The sequence below is a fragment of the Calonectris borealis genome, chromosome 19 (assembly GCF_964195595.1).
Source record: "Calonectris borealis chromosome 19, bCalBor7.hap1.2, whole genome shotgun sequence".
Classification (NCBI taxonomy): Eukaryota; Metazoa; Chordata; class Aves; order Procellariiformes; family Procellariidae; genus Calonectris; species Calonectris borealis.
Window position 1 is genome coordinate 6,861,446 of NC_134330.1, and position 19,145 is coordinate 6,880,590.

Below are 19,145 nucleotides of genomic sequence, written 5' to 3' on the forward strand. Positions count from 1 at the left end.
GAGCAACCATCCCACCTCCAAATGGTTGACTAGTTGCACCCAAGACCTGTAGCCTGCATCTTCGGCACCAAGGCACAGGTCACCGATGGGCCAGATCTTGTCACCTCCAGCCCTGCAAGGTCCAGGCTGTCAGCTGCACACTGGCACCTTCAGGCACCACACTGGAGAAACCACATCCTCCACCATGGTGATCCGGCACAAGCACGGGCTGATCTCTCCCTCAACACACGGCTGGCAAGTCAGATCAGCCCCTCCGTCCTATCCCTAATGGCTTTAGGTCATTATCACTACATGCTGTTGGCTTTGCCTTCGTTTACCCTACTGCAGATCCTTCCTTCTTCAGCAATTCCCAGCATCCGTTTGAATTTCACCCCCCAAACCTGGCTGTTGACCCCCAACACTGCCGCTGACTCCAGCGGGGTCCGACACACACCAGCCCCCGGGGCAGGTGTCCCCACGGCTCACGCTGGGTTTTGCTTGTTCACTACAAAGAGCCAATTTCTGGAGCGGATTTTGTGCCTGGGAAACTTGCCTAGGAGTTCTGCTCATGTAGGCTGCAGCGACAGCCAAAACCTCCCCTTACACAAACCTTGGAGGAACATCAGCAAAGCACCAAGCGAGGAAAGCCTCTGTCTCCATGCCCTGGGCTATCTCCCTCTTTCCTCCCAATGTGACACCGCCCCAGGACGCGTCCCCAGCCAGAAGCAGAGGCCCGAAATGCCGGCGGTAACAGAGTACCCTGCTAATCCCTCGTCCTTCTCCGCGGGTGGTTGAGCCTTCCCAGGTAAACTAAACTAGACCCCATGAAATGCTATGGCCAAAGAATATTTCCACAGGTGCTAGAACCAAGTCTTTGGCTTGAAACTCTCACCACAGCTCCGGCATTACAAGCCAGGAACATTTATTTTCCAACTTCAAAATAGCCAACACTAATATTTTTGACCACCAGTTTCTCCTGAAGTTAACAGCAGAGAATGAAGAACCCTAGAAGTCTTCAGGATGCAGGACCAACTTCTTAATATTGTTTTCCAGATACAACCCCAGGGCTGAATAACCGCTGAAACCTGATGCAAGACGATGAGCCGAGCAAGAGCAAAGCCAAGATGAGCTCATTGCGCAGCCCCGTCCGCCAGCAAGCCGAGCTTTCCCTTCCCTGCTCCGGTCCCACCGAGACATCCACAACCCTGGGCTGAAATTCCTCAATTGACCATGAAACAGCTGATTTCAATATCGAGACAGCACTGAGACGTGACTAATACAGTCATTGGGCTGGCTTCCAAGGGCAGAAGCAACTGGCCCGTGGTGAACCAGACACCTACAGCCTCACACACAAGAGATGGGGGTAAACCACGGCGTTTGCAATGGGCTGGGGTGGCATTTAACACAGAATAACACCAAATGAGTCTTGGGACCTTCTTCCCCCCCTAAGAAATGCCAGGGAATCACACTTAAAGGAAAAACTCCTCTTGCAAGACATTAAACAAGAAGAAAAAAAAACCTTGTTTCTCTCTGAAGATGCCACAGGCTGATCCAAAATCACCACTGACAAGTAGAAAAGGTTGGAAAAACCTGCTTTTGAGGGCCAGCAGGCTGACAAGCAGCCTCAATTTGCATTACCGCTTTCCTTTTTTCCCCCCCTCGTCTTTCGTGACATGCATGTTCAGAAAGAGATGAAGAGCAGCTGCCCTGAGCCGTCCTCGTGGCTCTGCCACCTCCGCACCGCCGTCCCTCTTCTTGGGACTTTTCCTTCTCCAGATGACACTCCCCCTTTCCCAGGAGGATGCCCAGCCCTTCTGCCCCTCCGTTCCCTCTGCAAAGCGAGCAGGAGAGATGCTTTACCCCATTACGTGGGTTTTGAAGGGGTGATGAAGGCAAAGACCGCCAAGTGCCCAGCTGCTGCGAGAGGGAAGCCACAAGACCCCATCTGCCCGCTTCGCAGGGGCGATGCACCTTTGCTCTTCACCCGTTAGCACTCAGCCCTTGCAGACCCTTTTGGCCAAGCTGATCTGACCCACAAACCAGCCCTTTTTGGTTTGCCGAGGGCTTTCTCTGCTCAGCGCTGAGCACAACCCACCGGCGTCGGGCAGTGAAGCCACGTCTCTCCCCACGCGCCCCAGTCCTGCTGCAACCTGCCGCTGCTGCTGCTTGCTCCCTCCGTATCGCCGCCTCTGCTCCGCATTCAGCTGCCGTAACGGTAAAAGCCGGGTCAGGCCAAAAAAAGCACACCTCCCCGTCTGCATTGCACAAACCCACACGGCAGAAGCTCATAACGCTCAGGTCCTACTCCAGAACCCAACCACAAACCCAACTTTTCCTTCTCCCAACTCTCTCTTTTGCTTTGTGCAGCTCTCTCCGGAGAGTTTCATTCCATTTAATTAGCGGCACAGCCTGGAGAGCCCGAGCTGCAAATCAGCCCTCGGGCACCCCGCCGGCTCACGGATGAGTCGGTCAGAGATGAAGTATCTGGAGACGGAGCTTGGTCAGTGCTGGGTCCCACCAGGACTTTGCACGTGATGCTCCGCAGCAAGATGTCATTCTCATCCCTCTGCAATCACCGGAGGCAGCACTGTAAAATGACCTAAACCTGCAGGAACGGCACTTTATCCCTGCCGTTGGGATTAGTTCAGGTTTCCAGATTTTTGCTCCAGCACTGTCTCCTCTGAAGGGAAAGCAAATAAGCAAACACAAATCCTTCTAGAAAATACAGTTGATTTACATGATGCGGCAACATTAAAAGAGAATTTTTAAAAAATGGCTTGCAGGAGAGGAGTTTAGCTTATTTATTTTCTTTGTGTTGGTGGAGAATAGCAGCTGATGGGCAAGAGATGAAAGCACCCCAAGCAGAGATTTCTTACCACGTTTCAGGGAGTTAATCTCATCAGAGAGCTGCTTTACATCTGTTTGAACAGGGATGGAGCGGTTCACCAGAGCCAAACCTTGCTCTGGGGTAGAGGGGCTAACCCTGTCACCTGCACCGTGCCAAATTCTCCACCCTCCTTCTCTGGACAGCAACGGGGTGGGAAGGAAAACAGAAAGAAGACAAACCAGCCCCAAGCCGTGCATGCAGAAGGTCAGAAAGAGCACCCATGCCATTTCTTTTTTGCAGTTCAGCCTATCCATTTAATGAGCAGTGCCACGTACTGGAAAGTCAGCTCCCAGTACGGTTCCAGCAGCTGCTCCCCACGCAGGAGCTGGGACCTGCTGGGCCGGGCGCTGCCCGCGCACAGTCCCACGTTGCTTATGACACACAGGAGGTTTACAGAGATGCACGCACCCTAAAAGCTGGGACAACCCGGAGTCCTAGCAGCTCTCAGAGCTGCTGACCCCCTTGTCCTAAAGCAACAAGGCAAGAGAGAAGAAATGCCTCTTCTGGCATTCACCCACGGATTTTTATACTCAAAAAGGAGATGTCAAAAAGCAGATGTCATGCACATACAAGTCAAAGACACCTTTTTCCCCTGCTTAAGCCAAATCAGTGAAATAACTCAGCTGAATACTTAAAGCGTGCTTGCACTAGCAAGTCCCAGGGAAGAGGAGCTTTCCCTAGCGCGAGTCCCCGCGCACCCCGACAGATGCGGTTCCACTTCTACTTTACACACGGGGAAACCGAGACACGAAGGGACTTATCAAACACAGCAGTGCCAGCTGGGGCCACACCACCCTGCTACGGACAGCACCGGCCACGGCGCACTCAACCCACCGCCGTCTCTCCTTTTGGGCAGAAATAGGGCTTCCACCTACGTCCATCAGGCGCTCACTTGGGTCGGGGTCTTTCCCAAGCCCGTTGTAACGCAGCCATCGCAGCCCCGCCGCAAGTAACGCCGCAGAGATGTGAAGGAGCCCGTTTGCATCGCCCACGCTGGTGATGCCCAGTGTTTTTAAGGGCATTTCGGTATTTGGTGAAGAGCTACACTTGTAATCTGAAGAGAGGATGAAAAGCACAGCCTCACACTCGGCGACGGCGAGAACAGGAGGCGAGGGCAGCAGGCACGGCCCCGTACCTGCAACGAACAGGACCACGCTGAATGCTCTTAATTCCCCTCCAAAGCTATCAAGCGCAGCCCGCTGTTCAGACCGGCTGTATAAATCGCAGCCCTCCGCCCCGCTCGCCGGGCAGGCAGTCTGTAATTCCCATTATACAGCCCAACAGGTTGGTAATGGCACACATAATAATATATTGATTTTGTCTGCTGTACGAGAGGCTGCCAGGCAGCCCGCGGAAGGGAAGTGCTGAGATGAGGGTTTTCTCTCAAAACACCTTCAGAAAAATAGGATGCTGATTGGGGAGGTAATGGATGGGACCATCAGCTGGGGCAAATTAACTCCACTTTTTGCAGGGTGCTTCAAAAGCCTCCCATCTTCCCTCCCCAAGAGTCAATCAGCGCTGTGATTTACACCACGGGGAACCGGGAACCTTGCCCCTACCTTACAGGAATATATCATTGAAGGCAAGTCAGTAGGTTTTGGGGGTTAAGGGAAGAAATTAAGTCTTTCCCATGTTTTACCCCATGCTTGTGTGTTTTTATTTACAGCACAAGATTTTTTAACCATTAGGTAGAGCAGAGGCTGTTCTGAGTTGGGATCTGGTCGGAGGTATTTGGTCCTTGTCTCGGAGGGAAGAAGCTTGGAAAGTAAAATCTTTCTTGAAGACTTTCATAGTAACTTCCCTCTCTGGCACCAGGGAATTTGGATGCTTCTCCGAGGATCCACCTTGGCAGGTGCCTCCAAACTGGGGATAAGTGAGGTACGGCAGCTACAGGGGTGGGATCCTCCCAGATCTCACAAGGAGAAAGAAAACATCTTCATTTCGGTTCATTCACCTAGTCCAGCTCAACACCTAACTTCAACAAGTCAGTGAACAAATCAGGAGGACGATGCAGTTCCAATCTGCAAGTAAAACTGCAACCTGAGAGGCCAAGATCGCTAATTATGGTGACCAGAAGTGTAATTCATTAATGTAATTCATTAATTAATACCTTAGTTAATGGATCAACTAGTTTTAAATGTAAAATGTGTTTTGAGACATTTTCTTTGTCTGCCCTACATATCCAGCACGTTTTGGAGTTCATTAACTGATCAAACAACATTAAAATACTAGTTTTCTGCATTTGAAACTCTTGTTTTCATCTCCATGTAACTTGAGTCAGAAATACAAAAAAAAAAAAAAAAAATCAATCACATAAACCCAAAATTCACCATTTCCCACCAGAATAAAAACATACCAAACGACTCACCTAGCCGACCAGCTGCCTAAATAAATGCCCCCAGATCCACCCGGCTCCTTGCCCAGAAAAGGAACTATCCGATTCCACCAAGCAGAAGCAGCTTTTTACAACCAGACAGAAAAACATCCTCTTTCTTACAGAACGACTTAAAAAAAAAAATCCTACCCACAAAACCAGACTGCTTAAATCAAGATTCCCTCCTTGCTGATCTTGGCTGCGGTCACCGCCATGGATGTAGGTCAATCACACTCGCATCCCAAATTGCTTCCCGCTTTCCGCCTTTGCCCAGGAAGCCCACAGCAGCCATTGGGAGCGAGATTTCCCCAAATCCCCTCTTCTTCCAATCCTGGAGCAGGGAGAGCTGTATCCAAATAGATGGGATACATGGAAATATATGATGGAATGCCAGAATGAACAGAAGCTCTCTTAGCTTTGTCTACGTGCCACCATGGGTGAAGAGGGACCTTCAGAGAAGGGACCATCAAGGATGGGCCGTTCGGACAGGTCTGAGTCCCGCTTCTGCGGAGGTTTGTGCTTTGCTATCCTGATTTCGGTGAGCTGAGGCTGGACCAGGGCCTGGGGCGTATTCAACACGAGCAAAACCTACGGTAGATGCTGCAGCGGGTACAACGCATCCCTTGCGCAGCGGAGTTGGGGCTCTGCCCCAATGTGCTCTTTTACCTTTCGGGGTTTGCACCCCTCAGGTCCAACCTGAGGCTCTCGCCCCCACACTTGCCATCTCACGGGACCCCCAATCTCCTGCTTCCCACTTCCCACTTCCCCAAACCATGGTCAGAGAGATGGTACCAGTCCCCACCACAAGCACGTGCTCCGTGGGACCGGCCCTGCAGGCAGGGTGGGAACGGGGAGAGAAGTGTCCCAGCAAAAACCCTCAGCACGTCCCCAGCTAAAATAACCATTTCCCACCGTAGACTGCAAAAGGCTGAGGGCACATCTGCTCTCCTTCCTCAGCAGATTTTGCTTTCCCCTGCTGGGATTTAATAGTTGTGCCAAGATCTGCCGGGCCTTGGGGAGGGATGGGGGTGAAGGAACAGCTCTGCAGAATGAGATAGTAATTAATTGCTCGCCAGCCCCAGCCATCCCCCGAGTGGGCTCAGTTTAAGCACCCCCAGAGACAGAGGAATTCTCTGGGAGTGTTCCCCAGCGTGGCACCCGGTCACGGGACCAGGGGCTCCCAGGCACGGATTTGCTTAAAGCCCCGTGCCCTTCGGTCACGCAAACACGGGGAATCTCCGCCTTTGCAGACAGAAGATTGCTGCCTGCGAGAGATGAGGATACAAAACCATTAAAGGCATTCTTCTTGTTTTTTAATATCATGTTTTCTGAGCGCATCACGCTTCGGAGGGGGAGGAAGGGACAGAGGGCACTCTCTCCCCTTGGCGTGTTTTGCATGCTGAGGTTTACAGAACGGTGCTTCACCTCTCGCGTAGCTATGGGTCCCGTCCCCGGTGGGTGCCACAGCGTCCCCCCGGCTGGGTGAAGGCAGGGGCCAGCGCTTGCCCCGTCCCCCCCAGCGCAGCCGAGCTGCTCTACATCCTACGGCTCACCTTTTCTAACCTGGCGTACTTTTGCTTTCCCAGCTAGCATTCATCTTCGGTGCCTAAAGGTAAAGCAAGGAGCTGAGAAACCCGGCACACGCTTCCCTACCCTCCAAAGAAACACCTGAGGGTCCTGCTCAGAGAGCAGGCTGGTTGGTTGGGCTCTTCTTTAATTAATTAACGTTCATTTCAACTCAATTACTATTAGAAGTTTAGGGACAGTGCCTTAGAAATAATCTCTTGTGCAACCCAAGAATGCAATCCCCTGCCCGCCGTGAGCACACCCACAAACGTTGCAAAACCTCGCCGGGACGGGCAGGCGGAGCAGCGCCAGCGGGAAGCAGGAGCAGATCTGCAGCGAAGCAGCCCTGGAAATGCTGCTGCTATTTCCCAGAAACCAACCTCAAAGGCAAAGGGGACATTAAAGGACTGAGAGCAGCAGCCGGATCCACCGCCTGTGGATAGCAGACCTCAAGGAAACCCTCCATGGGCCAACAAGGATGCAGAGGCTGCTGGAACCCGTGCAAAACCCAGAAATAGCTTGTAAAGAAATTCCTCCACCGATATCAAACCCCAGTCCTGCTCTGTAATGGAAAAAAGAGCCAGACCTCTAGGAAGGCATAATATAAAGAGGCCCTAAGGAATGAGATATCCGTTGAGATACCCAAAGGCATGAGGAAGGAGGCAGCTCCCTCCCGTCGGCTCCGGTGCGTGTCCGAGGCTCTCCCTCGAGCTGGCAATGCCACGCACTCGAACCCTCGCACAAAGAAAGCGTCGCTGACTTTGAAAGACGCAAAGTCTGAAAGGTAAAGAGTCTTGAAAAGATCTGAGAAAGCTGGAAAGCTCGAAACAGCCCCTGCTCGCAAAGCAGCAAGGTCAGAGCCAGGAGTAATTGGAGCTAAAACCCTCTGCTCGGGGAGGAATGGAAAGGACAATTTGCTTTTGCTTTTACAGGCAAGATTAAATTTACCATTCAGTGGTCTTTTCTCCAAAATTTGGAGGAGAAGGAGGCCGAGATACACAAAAGAGAGAAAGGGAATTAGGCATTAAATCACACCAGGCTTTTGGCTGGGACCGGCAGAAGTTAAATACTAAAAAAATCCCATCTCTCTTTGTACGAGAATAAAATGAATATTAACATATAACCATCTCCCTTACCTAAGAGGAGGCCACAGTCACCAACCCCCCCAACACGTGGAATACTATTATTGATCTAAAGCTACCAAGAAGCTACAATATACTGAATTTCAAGTGCATTCCCTGGCATCCCTGCCCACCGAGACCCCCTGCACACCCAGGCACACCGTCCCCGCGCCAGGATCTGCAGGAAGGTCTCTCCCCGCGCAGCCGTCACACCCACGCGCTGGCAAGAGAGAGAAGACATCCTCAGACACAGGGGTTTTACATTTTGAAGCAAGATAAAAAGGAAAAGAAAAAAAAAGAAAAAAGAAAAAAAAGAAGGTGCATGCCAGCCTGCATGTCTGAGGGCTGGAGCCCCGAGCTGCCGGCGTTTCACATCAGATGTGAAAGCAGCAGCAGCCTTGGGGGGAAAAAAAAAAAGACACATTCCTGCTATTATATAAACAGATAAAGTGCTGAATAGGGGCTGGCTTGCCAACTGCAACCATTAACGTCTCCCAGCTGGGAGATTTCTGGCTCCGGAGAGGGCACAGGCAAGACCTCCAGCCAGCTGCCCACCGCCCCTGGCCAGCACCAGATAGCCCAGCCCAGCCTAACCCAGCCCAGCCTAACCCAGCCCAGCCTAACCCAGCCTCTGCAGGTCCAGAGGAAGGGAACCAAGGTGGGACCCAGCGGTTTCATCCCCGACCCTTTCAGACGAGGCAGGCTCGTGCTGCATCACCTCCCAGATCCCGCGCTTCGGCACGCAGCCCTGCGAGCCAGCAGCGCTTCCAGCAGCTGGGGCGGGGGAAAGGCTGAGCCGGGGACCCTTGGAAAACTGGCCACAGAGGGAGATAGTCCAGGACATGCTTCTCAGATGCACGGGGATATTATGAACGCGGATCTCACCCCTGCTCAGGCTCTCTCAGTGCTGTCCCTGCAGCAAGCAGGGCCTGCCTGGGTGCGCTGCGTGTATTGCATGAATGCATCCACTAGCAACACGGATTTCTTATGCATGTGATTCCCCAATCCCAGAGGGGACATCCCTGTTAGCAGAGAAAACCCGCTCTCTCCATGCCAGCGGCAGGGTGGGCATCACTGCCGCACACAGGGGCTCTGGGCATTGAGCCCACGCTGCCAAGCACGTACCACCTCTGCCCTCCCCAGCGCTGCCTGACCTTCTCCTCCCTCCCTGCATCTTAGCATCCCCCAAAGACACATTTTCCTTAGGAGGAAGAGCGGCAGCCACCTTCCAGGGGGTTAATTAAAACCAGGCTGCTCGGATGCCAAGCAGACACAGGGATGCATCCACCTTCAAATCCCATGGAGGAAGGAAAAGGAGCAGAAGGAGCCAGGATGGGAAGCGAGCAGAGAAAGGATGCTGCAGGGGAGCAGCTCGCGGCCGGGCAGGATTAGGGAGCACAGCCAGGAGACCAGAGACACCCATCTGGGGCAGAAAACACCCCACCACCGTCAGGCACCGTTATTTGCTGTCAATGCCTCCAGCAGCCTAAGGGGTTAAAAATAACTTGTGGGGAGCGCTGGTGGTTTCGTCAGCAACCCAAACCAGAGGAAGCGAGTGCTAATCCCAAAGCCGGGTTACCCAACTTCCACCGTGCGGTGCCCGGTGCTGCAGGCAGAGCGGGCACCCGGCCTCTGTCCCTGGGGACTCCCAAAAAAAACCCCAAGCCTGATGCTGCAAACCTCTTCATCCCTGCCCCCCCGGCAGCAGCTCACAGGGAGCTGAGAAACTGCATTCCCGGTCACCTCTGATGCATCGGCTGGTCTTAGCGCTCGGGGGGGGACCAGGCCTTGGCTCGTGTGGCAAAAACGATGCTGAAGGTCCTCCAGCATCCCGGGGGCCCCAGGACGGTCTCCCCGGGGATGATGCCCCGCGGCTGGTGTGCCCGGGGCCAAGGGCAAGCACAGAGCGGCACAGCCCAGCTACCAGGCGCCCGCAGGCTGCGGCTGAGCTGCAGCGTATCAACCAGAGGGCAGCCCCAAGGTCTGCTCTAGATGTCAACGCGCACGTCCACCCGCACGGCCGAGGAGGAGCGTTTAAGTGGTTTTGGCACCGGCAGGGCTGAAGCACGGGCTTCGAGGCTGGTGCAAAGCCGGGGGCCAGCATCCTTCGGGGAGAAGGTTTGAATCTGAGACAAGGTGGCACCGAAAAACATCTCCTTCATCCTGACGAGCTGATGCCGCAATCATCACAAACTGGCCTGACAAGATATCCACCTCCACGGGGATCTACTACCCAACAGCATCTGTCTCTTAAGTGTAGTTTAGGGAAATAAATAACCCCGAAAGCAGCCCTGACCCACAGCGTGTACCGTGAAGGTGCACGTTGTGTAACACACCAACCAGGCTGATATTGGGCCATAAAATAGTTCCGGAGCTTCTACCAAGCACACAAAATTACGCCAAGGGGTCAAATTGTATTTTCCAAGCCCGCCCGGGTGCACCACTGCCGGGCTCGGGAAAACCTTCCCCTCCCCGTCTCAGCATCCCCGAGCACCCACGAGATGCTGGAGCTGACTTCCCAGGAAGGTTTGGAAACACCCGCACTTCTCTCTGAGAGCTCCAGAAGCAGTGCTTCCCCTCCCCAGGAAGGTTGCCGGCCTTTCGACCTCTCACTGCTCCCTCCCGGGCCGCCCCGCCGCTGGCCGTGGCTCGCTGCCTTCACAGCCCTGCGCCAAACTCTCCCCAACAGCTCCTGCCTCCCCGGAAAGCGCAAAATCCCGAGGACTGGGGGAACTGGGGGAAGAAAATAGGGACAGGTGTGATATAAATCGCGGGGACAACTGGGATAAATAGCCCTCCACCTATTTCAGTTGCCATTCAATGCACTTACCCATGTTAATTAAGCAGAAGGACTGCCCCTAAGAATTGCTTTTTAATTTTATCACGCAGCCCTTTGCTGTGGTGTAGCAGGAGGCGGCCACAGGACCCCAAACTGAACCATCTCTACATTAGCTGTTTTTAAATTTTTTTTTTTTTTTACTATTCCCCCTGGCCAAGCCCCCTCTTACGATGCAGATACTCATCACTGAATTACCAAAGCATCCCTGCGCCACGCAGTCCCGCTGGCACCGGGCAGCTGCTCAGAAGGAGCAGGCATTTAATCGCCGACCCAGCGGGACAGACGTCGGGACACGTCGTGCCCTGTTCCCCACAACTGCTGGCTGCAAAACCCCGGCCTTGGCCGGGGCAAGGGGACGCCTGCACCCAGGGCAGGGATGTATTTGGGGGACAGACCATGGGGATCGCAGGATGTCCACGGCAAAGAGGCGGCCGCTGGCACCGTGGGTGCAGGGTCCGCACGGCTCGGGGGGATTCAGAGCAGATTTGCCTCCGGCCCCTTCTTGCAAATGAGAATTAGGTGGTGTCTTTGCCCATTTGGGGCCCTGACCCCGCTCCCCTGCCCTTCGCACCCCGGCACTGCCCAGGTGAGGCTGGCGTGAGCCGAGAAGGCACCTTACAAGTCATGAAGCTCTGCACACCTTGGACCTTGCCATTTGGCTACCAGCCACCTTCAGTGCCCGGAGGTTTTATTACAATACTTTGCCCTCTTTTCTCCCCTCCCTTTTTTTTTTTTATTGTTTTTTAATTCCTGGAACTGTTGTACACCTCCTGCCACGTGCAGGTGATGCCCAGAGCCGGCAGATGCCTCCTCCTCCTCCTCCTCCCCTCTCCCACCAGCCCAGCTCCGCCGCAGCAGCAGCAACAGCCCAGCAAAAACTCCACATCCAGCCATAACCAATGGTAAATTCTTCGAGTGAAACGTAATGTGCTGGGAAGCGCCTCGCCATTTCGCTTGGGAAAACGATCCGTTTGGCAGCGGAGAGGAGGAAAACATGCTTTGTTTTACAAATCCTCTCCCCAGCAGGAGAGACACTCCCAGAATTTAATATACTGACAGCGCCTGGCTGCTTTAACCACTGAAACTCAAGAGTGCGTCAAAAAAAAAAAAAAAAAGTAAAAAAAAAAAAAGAAGTGATACACTACATAATACTAAAGCCTATTCTGCAACTGGTGATAACGGGCACAGCAATTCATCGGCACAGAGGAGCTGCAATTCTCCCACCCGTGACAGCCGGCAGGGTCGGGGTACAGGGTCCCAGGTTTCTCCCCGTGCTGGACACCCTTAATTAATTCAGTTTTCACCCTCTCTTAGGGTGATGCCCTACAGCAGCTCCTTGCAGGAAAGCAGAGAAGATGCCAACAGGTAAACCTAGGTAAGTCGCTTTATAGCGGAGAAACAGAATTCAAAGTTATTCAGCGCAAGGATTACTTCCACGAAAGGCAACCGGCTCCATCCAGGTGACTAGCAAGCTTCTTGCAACCCCAAACTCTGGCCTCAAAAAAATGTTAGGTATTTCAGTGTATTTCCACTTACCCTCCAATGCGTTTAACTGCCGAAAGCATCCTACGTGCAGCACTGGCGAGGATGGCTTACGGGAAAACACACCTCATCCAAAGAGGGCAGCGGACAGCACTTTTTTTGAGAGGGAATTTTAATTTTGCAACGTGGGGTTTGGGCTCCCGGCAATTGAGAGCATTACCAGAGCAGAAGGAAAGAGCAACCGGTATCTCTAGCTAAAGAACCCATCGTTAAATTCAGCTGGCTGTGCAGAGGGAGCACATACCCTTTCTAACGGCCGCTGCCAGCCCTTGCACGCAGCAATAACCTAAGTGTTATTTTGAGGGCAGGCAGCGGGATCGAATTGCCTCCGCACCGCAGACCACTTCTGACCTCTCCGAGGAGCAGCCTCAAAGCAAATAAGTCCGTCTGCTCTTCACATTTTTTACCTTTTTAAACAAAAAGCAGTCCGCTTCGTATCTTAGTGCTTTTATAGTTCTTTGCAACCTCCAAGCATTCTTGGGAACACTAATTAATCCTTACGAGAGCCTGTAAAGAAAACAGCATCGCTCCCATGTCAGGGGAGGGAAGCAGGATGGAGAAGTTTGGTGAAATGCAAAAGGCCGTGCTGGACGTTGGTGCCAGCATGGATCTGCCCATGCTCCGGCACGACGTTTAAAATATGATTTTGCTGCCCTGCCCTTTGGCTGATTATCAAAGGCAGCTTTTGGGGGGGCCCTGGTAGGCGGGAGGAGAAGCCCCCCGAACCTGGTCTTGCAGGGGGTGGGTCGGGCAGGACATTACGTCGAGGAAAGCTGAAAAGCTGCTCAGCCTCGGGTCTGGCAACATGCTCGTCCCGCTCAAAAAAAGGATGGAGCACCTCCAGACGGCGGGGATGCTGTCACCTACCCCTCGCTAGCACGCTGGGCTGGCTTCACAACTTGGTGAAGTCAGCGGAAAAGCTCCCAGTGACCTAAAGGGCTGGGATTTTCAAAAAATAAAAAGACTAAACAAAACTGAGAGCTGGGCACCAGGTGACTAGGTTTGCTTGAAAACCCCAGTTTTGCATCATCATCATCATCACACATTACGTTAGCAACTACACAGACCAGCCAACACGACAGCCCCTCTGCGGCGGATGCCATCGTAATAGCTCACGAGAAGAGCTCTCTGCCCCACCGTGCGCCCCCGTCCATCCCTCTCTGCAGGGGGAAGCTCGTCCTTCCCCCCCAAACCCACACCTTCAGGCTGGGACGCGGCAGGAGCTCAGCTCTCGAAGACTCCCACTGCCTCACAGCCCCAGATCCTTGGGAACGAACCGAGCATCCCTTGCGGCCACCGATGCACCCCCAGAACGCCACCTCCCAAAAGTCAGCCCATCAAAACCCGCAGCAACCGGGATTTGTTCAGTGGGGCATCCCACGTTCACTACCCAGAGGCAAGGAATAATACCGTCTCATTAAAAATGTGCTTCGAGTCTATTATAGTATCTAGGACAAAGTGTTCCCTATTTTGACACTCTAAGATATATTTTATCAGAGCAAGCTCTTCAGAAACACTCACTAAGACTTATCCGACTGTAACAGGTTCCTCGCTTCCCCCAGCATTTCAAAATTAATTTCTAGCTTTTTTTCCCCTCCCTTCAGTCAGATGATGGGATGCCCGCAGGGTCAGATTTGTCATTGGGGCCGTGACACATCCCAGCTCCCTCACGCCCTGCACGGCCAACCCGTGGGGAGGGAGAGGACGGTCCAGAGCATCGCTGAGAAAAAACAGTATCTGAAGCCAGAGAGAACTTGGGAGCGACTCACGGTACTTCACAGGCACGAAGATTTTTTTTTTTTGGGGGGGGGTGTTCGATATAAACACCTTCTAAAATTAGCACCTGCCTTTCTGCCAGCTCCAATGGGCTGCTGGTGCAACGATAAAGCTTCGGCGGGCCTGAGCGGGTGCAACATTTTGGCACGGATCTGCTGCCCCACGGGGTTTTCCCGGCCACGTGTTTGACCCACGGCGGCCGCACAGATCCCACGCGGAGACGTCATTGTCCCAAAGAGTTGTACCCTCGACTGCCGGGGAGGGGGCACGTTCAGCTCAGAAAAAGCACCTTATCTCAAGGTTGAGAGTAAGTTGCAAGAGCTTTCTATAAAGGAACGCAAACACACATGAAACTGTTCCGATTCCTCAGCTGGACTGCTCAAAGATAGTCCCGAGTCACGTAAACCGGCCGGGCAGAGGGACCCTGGCCCATGGGGTGAACGGCAGTGTGCCTCTCGGGGGGTGAAGGGGTCAGCGACATGCCCTGAACAACACGTCCACTTGCTAAAAAGTTAACAGGACCAGAAAATGGAGAAAAAATGCAAAAAAAACCCCAAAATCAAGAAGAAAACCACACAACTCTGGACCGGGTGTTTTCACGTGGGCAGACTGAGACAGAGCAGATCTACAGGGCAAGAAAGCAGCTCCCAATGCCCAGCGAAGATCTGAGCAACTTTTCCCCAGGTGGTAGAACTGGTTACGCCGAACAGCTGGGTACCTTGCAGGCTCCTTGGGAGAAAAATCAAGCTTGAAGACAGGTCTGTTTTCAGTTTGCATGGAAAACTCGCTGTTTCTCAAAGCCCTACGTACCCCAGAGCCTTGAAAATGCCCAGCATTGCGGTCTTTTTTATCACCATCTATCAGTAGAAAAGGTTAAATGCTAATTTGCTGGATACAGAGCAACGCTCCTCAGCTGCCTTTCTGTTTGCTCACAGCAACTTTCCGTAGCGTTGCTTCTCAGCTAATGCCCAGCTCAAACAGACTTTCAAGGGGAAAGGTCTCGGGCTCGGTACAATTAATTCTCTCGCACAGCATCTCGCACGCTTATTTCTACAAGCCCCAGTCAACACCAGCAGAACTCCACCAAGTGATTGTGTGCCAAAAAAGAACAAGATAAAAAGCAAAGCTGCCAACTGTCGGTATTTCTAAGCCGGGAAGAAAAGAGCTGATTCTCAAAAGCTGCTAGCTCAAATTGCCTCAGCGCTTTTACAGATCTGCTTTAAACACCAAACTTTTTGAAAGTTGAGTGGGAACCTCCTTGAGTGGGCTGTGCATACTGCAAACCCCAGAGCTACCAGCGCAAGCAATGAAGGGAAGGAGAAAAATGCACCCGGCAGGGTTCCTCGCTGCAGACAATGCAAAGCACCTCCCCGGGGTTATTTTCCCATCTCCAACACCATGACCACCCTGCAGCTCCTCAGCCACTTCCCCAAAATTACGCCTCGAAAGTTAGACCCGCAAAAACCGAGCATGCCCCCTCTTTGCTAGCTTTCGAAACCGGGATGTGCTTCTAGACTACCTTTTCCCCACCGCAAGCAGGCAGCCCCCCAGGAGAAACCTGCCCATCCTCACCTGCCGCAGGTGCCTCAGCAGCTCGGTGGCCTCCTCCTGCTTCCCCTGCTTCACCAGCACCAGCATGTCCTGGATCATGCAGATCCGCCGGTGGTAAGGGGGCAAGCTGCTGCCACCACCCTTCCCAAACTTCTCGCCGGACTTCACCACGAGGGAGGCGAGGAAGTCCCCCCTTTCCCTGGGGGGTACTTTCTTGCGGTGGTGGGCCGGGGGGCTCTCCCCAGCGCTGCCTGGCTGGCAACCCTTGGTCTGCTTGGTGCCCATGGCGTGTGGCCCCAGCTCCTGCAGCCTTGGGGCTGCATGCAAGGGTGGGGGAGGCTTGGGGCTGGAAGCCACGCAGGGGGGGGACAAGGGGGCCGGGGGGTGCACAGGGGGATGCACAAGGGGATGGAGAGGATGCACGAGGGGTTTGGGGGTGCGCAGGGGGATGCACAAAAGGGTGGGGAAGATGCACAAGCGGTTTGGGGGCGCACAGGGGGTTGCGGGGATGCACAAAGGGATGCACAAGGGGTTGGGGGGGATGCACGAGGGGTTGGAGGGGATGCACGAGGGGTTCAGGGGGTGCGGGATGGGGCTCGGCGGCCCCCGGGATCCTAGCAGGGGGGCCGGTGCCCGGTGGCGGAGCCGCTCCGCTCCCGCAGGCGGAGGAGAGGACGGCCGCGCCCGGCGGAGAGGAGCCGCGCCGCGGCCCCGCCACCCCGCTCCATCGCTGCGGGGAGGCGAGAAGCCGGGATCCGAGGAGCTCCTTCTCCCGGCCCCGGGCGGCGGCAGCGGAGCGATGAGAGCGGCAGTGCTCAGCGCTGCAAAGCGGCGGCGGCTCCGCGCAACCCCCGAGCCCCCCCCGCCTCCTCCTCCCGGCGCCGAGGGGGCTCCCCCGGGGCGGGGGGAGAACGGCTACGACTTGGGGGCAACTGTTGCGCGGCGGCGGGAGCTCCCCGGGGAGGCGGCGCGGCGCGGCTCGGCTCGGCCGGCTGTGGGGTGCATGCAACGGGGAGAGCCGGGGGAGGGCCGGGGGCGGGCACCGTGCACCGAGGCAGGGCTTGCGGAGGAAGCTGGAGCCGGACGGGGCTCTTCCTTCCTTTGCCGCCTCATCTCGCCCCGCAGCGCTGGGGATTGCACTGGGAGGGGGATGTGTGCAACTGGGAGGTGTTGTAGCGGAGGGGTTGCATCGAGGGGAGCTGCACCGGGCTTGTAGAGGGGGGATTGCACCGGGGGAGGGTGGCACCGGGGCCCGGCTGCAGGCAGCCCCCGGGAGGCAGCGCGGGGCATCCCCGGTGGTGGTTGCCGGGGCGGAGCACGGAGGGGTTTCCCGCTGTATTCTCACCCCAAGGGGCCCACAGGCACTGGGAGGGCCCGTCCCCCGCAGGGATGTGCTCTGACCTGGGGTGGCCCCCCCCGCAGCCCTGTCTGTCCCCTCGGGTACTCCGCTGAGCCCATCCCCGGGGTAAAGCACCAGGCAGGGACCCCTGCGGGACTCCCAGCTCCGAGTCTGGCTGCGGTGCCACACCAAACCCTGGCTGCTCCTGCACCTCCTGGCCTCCTCCCTCACCTTCACCCCCATCAGCAGCCGCTCCAGGGCCCATCTGGAAGTCACCGCTTGTGCCCTGCCATCCCCTGCCCCAGCCAAGGTCCCCCCCTCATCCAGCACTTGCAACCGCCCCTTGCCCACGCTGCTCCTTCCAGCAGCTCCCCATCCAATATTCAATCACTCCTTATCTTCCAGGCACTCCGCTGGCAGGGCTTAGAGCACGGATTGAAGCTCTTGGATAAAGATTATGATGAACAACTCTCTTCCACACAGCGACTGCTCACCTGCTGCAGGAGACAGATTGCTCTAGAAATGCCTGGGAGGAATAAGCTTTGGACTGACGAGGCCCCAGCAGCAGCCTCAGACCCTCTCCCAATGCCAGGGGCTGTTTTCCAACACAAACGTGCAGCCAACTCTCCATCCACCCCACCTCTGCTTGACCAGGGCAGGAGAAGCAGAAGCACTGTGCAGTGCCCGGGCTGGGGAACCATCTCCTCCTGCAGTAGGAACATGTTATGGGGGCATTTTGCAACTGTGTTAGAAATAAGCCTAAAGCAACACATGAGAACTTTTTGCCTCCTCTGCATGCTGTGCAACTGCACATCCACAAACACACAAATATCGTGTTACGTCCATGAATAAAAGACTGCTCTCCTTGACAGCCAAATGGCTGGAGGCTCACGTAGTTGTTCCTAAAACTCCAAAGACCAACCACTGTAATGCATCTTTATACACGGACCATGAGAACGGTGCAGAGCCCCACTGACTTCAGTAGGGTTTGGCTCTGGTTTACAGAGCCATGCTGCACGGGATCCAAAACCAGACCAAACACCGGTGTCTCCCCCCAAGGCGTATCATACTGCTGCCCTGAGCTAAAAACTACATTTCACTGGTTCAGCCATGTCAAGTTAAGTCACGTGAGGAAACGCACAGCCACATGGTTTGCAGAAACCACGAGTTTGTGTTAACCAGAGGCCTCACCTGGCAGTAAATCTCTCCAGAGAAGTCGGAGAGAGGCAGCCAATTTGCCAATGTCAACAGGAGGCAGCGGGAAGCGATGCCTGACCCCCCCAGCAGCATTTTCTCCTGCAGACTCCATCCTAGACATAGCCTCCTCCCTTTAAAAGGGTCAGTCCTCTTCACGCTATTAGCGGGGCGATAACACATAACAACATTAAACAATCAAACACTGTTGTGACCCTGAAAGACGCTTCAGGTCCATCACGTGGGCCATTTCACATTCGTGGGGGACCACCGTACCCATCCCCTGGGGATTCCAATGGAATGGGAACTATGAACCCTCTCCCATCACCACCCGCTGCCCCGGGGGAGAGGGGAGCTCAGCCCGCAGGGAGCCCAACCGGGCAGAGCCGCATCCCGGCCGAGGAGGCAGTTTTGCACAGCAACCACAGCCCCAAATAAATAAATAAACCCCAACCTTTGCACTTAATGACACTTCTGTCAGCAGGGCAGAGAGTTTTGCTGCTGCTCCTGATCAGGCTTATTTATAGCACACAGGACAAAGCCAGCAAACAAAAAAAAATAAGAGTGCGGTGTGTACTCTTGTTACACCAATGCAAAGCAAACGCCAAGTGCTGCCGGTCGGGCTTACGCTCCCCCCGAGCGGCTGCAAAGGCACCGTGACCACTCAGGGCAGCACAGGAGTAACCTCCAGGCTCAGCACTGGTGGCTCGGTGGTACAAGACATGCAGATCCCAGTAATGCTCCATCCCGGGCTGTTACTCAGATCTACACCCGCAAAAGGGTCTCATCCGGCTACAGACCCAACCTCAGCTTTCACGCACAAGCACAATTTTCCATACACGCTCAAAACACCCAGCACCAAAAAACCTGAGCCCAGCACTTGTGTGCTGGGAACCAGGTCTGCCCCGCAGCTCTTCCCGGCTGGAGCTCGCTCTGCAGCTCTCTGACTGATGAAATATTCTGCTAAACTCATTAGC

At 54.6% G+C, this 19,145-nt stretch overlaps 1 protein-coding gene across 1 annotated transcript in view; it reads right to left on the reverse strand.

Moving 5' to 3' along the window:
• LRRC75A (leucine rich repeat containing 75A) overlaps positions 1 to 16,651 on the reverse strand; it is a 95,846-nt gene extending 79,195 nt beyond the window's left edge. Inside the window, exon 1 of the mRNA XM_075168789.1 lies at positions 15,657 to 16,651. Within this exon, the coding sequence (XP_075024890.1) occupies positions 15,657 to 15,920 (264 nt within the window). The 5' untranslated portion in view covers positions 15,921 to 16,651. The remainder of the gene's footprint in view (positions 1 to 15,656) is intronic.
• Between the last annotated feature and the right edge of the window lie 2,494 nt (positions 16,652 to 19,145).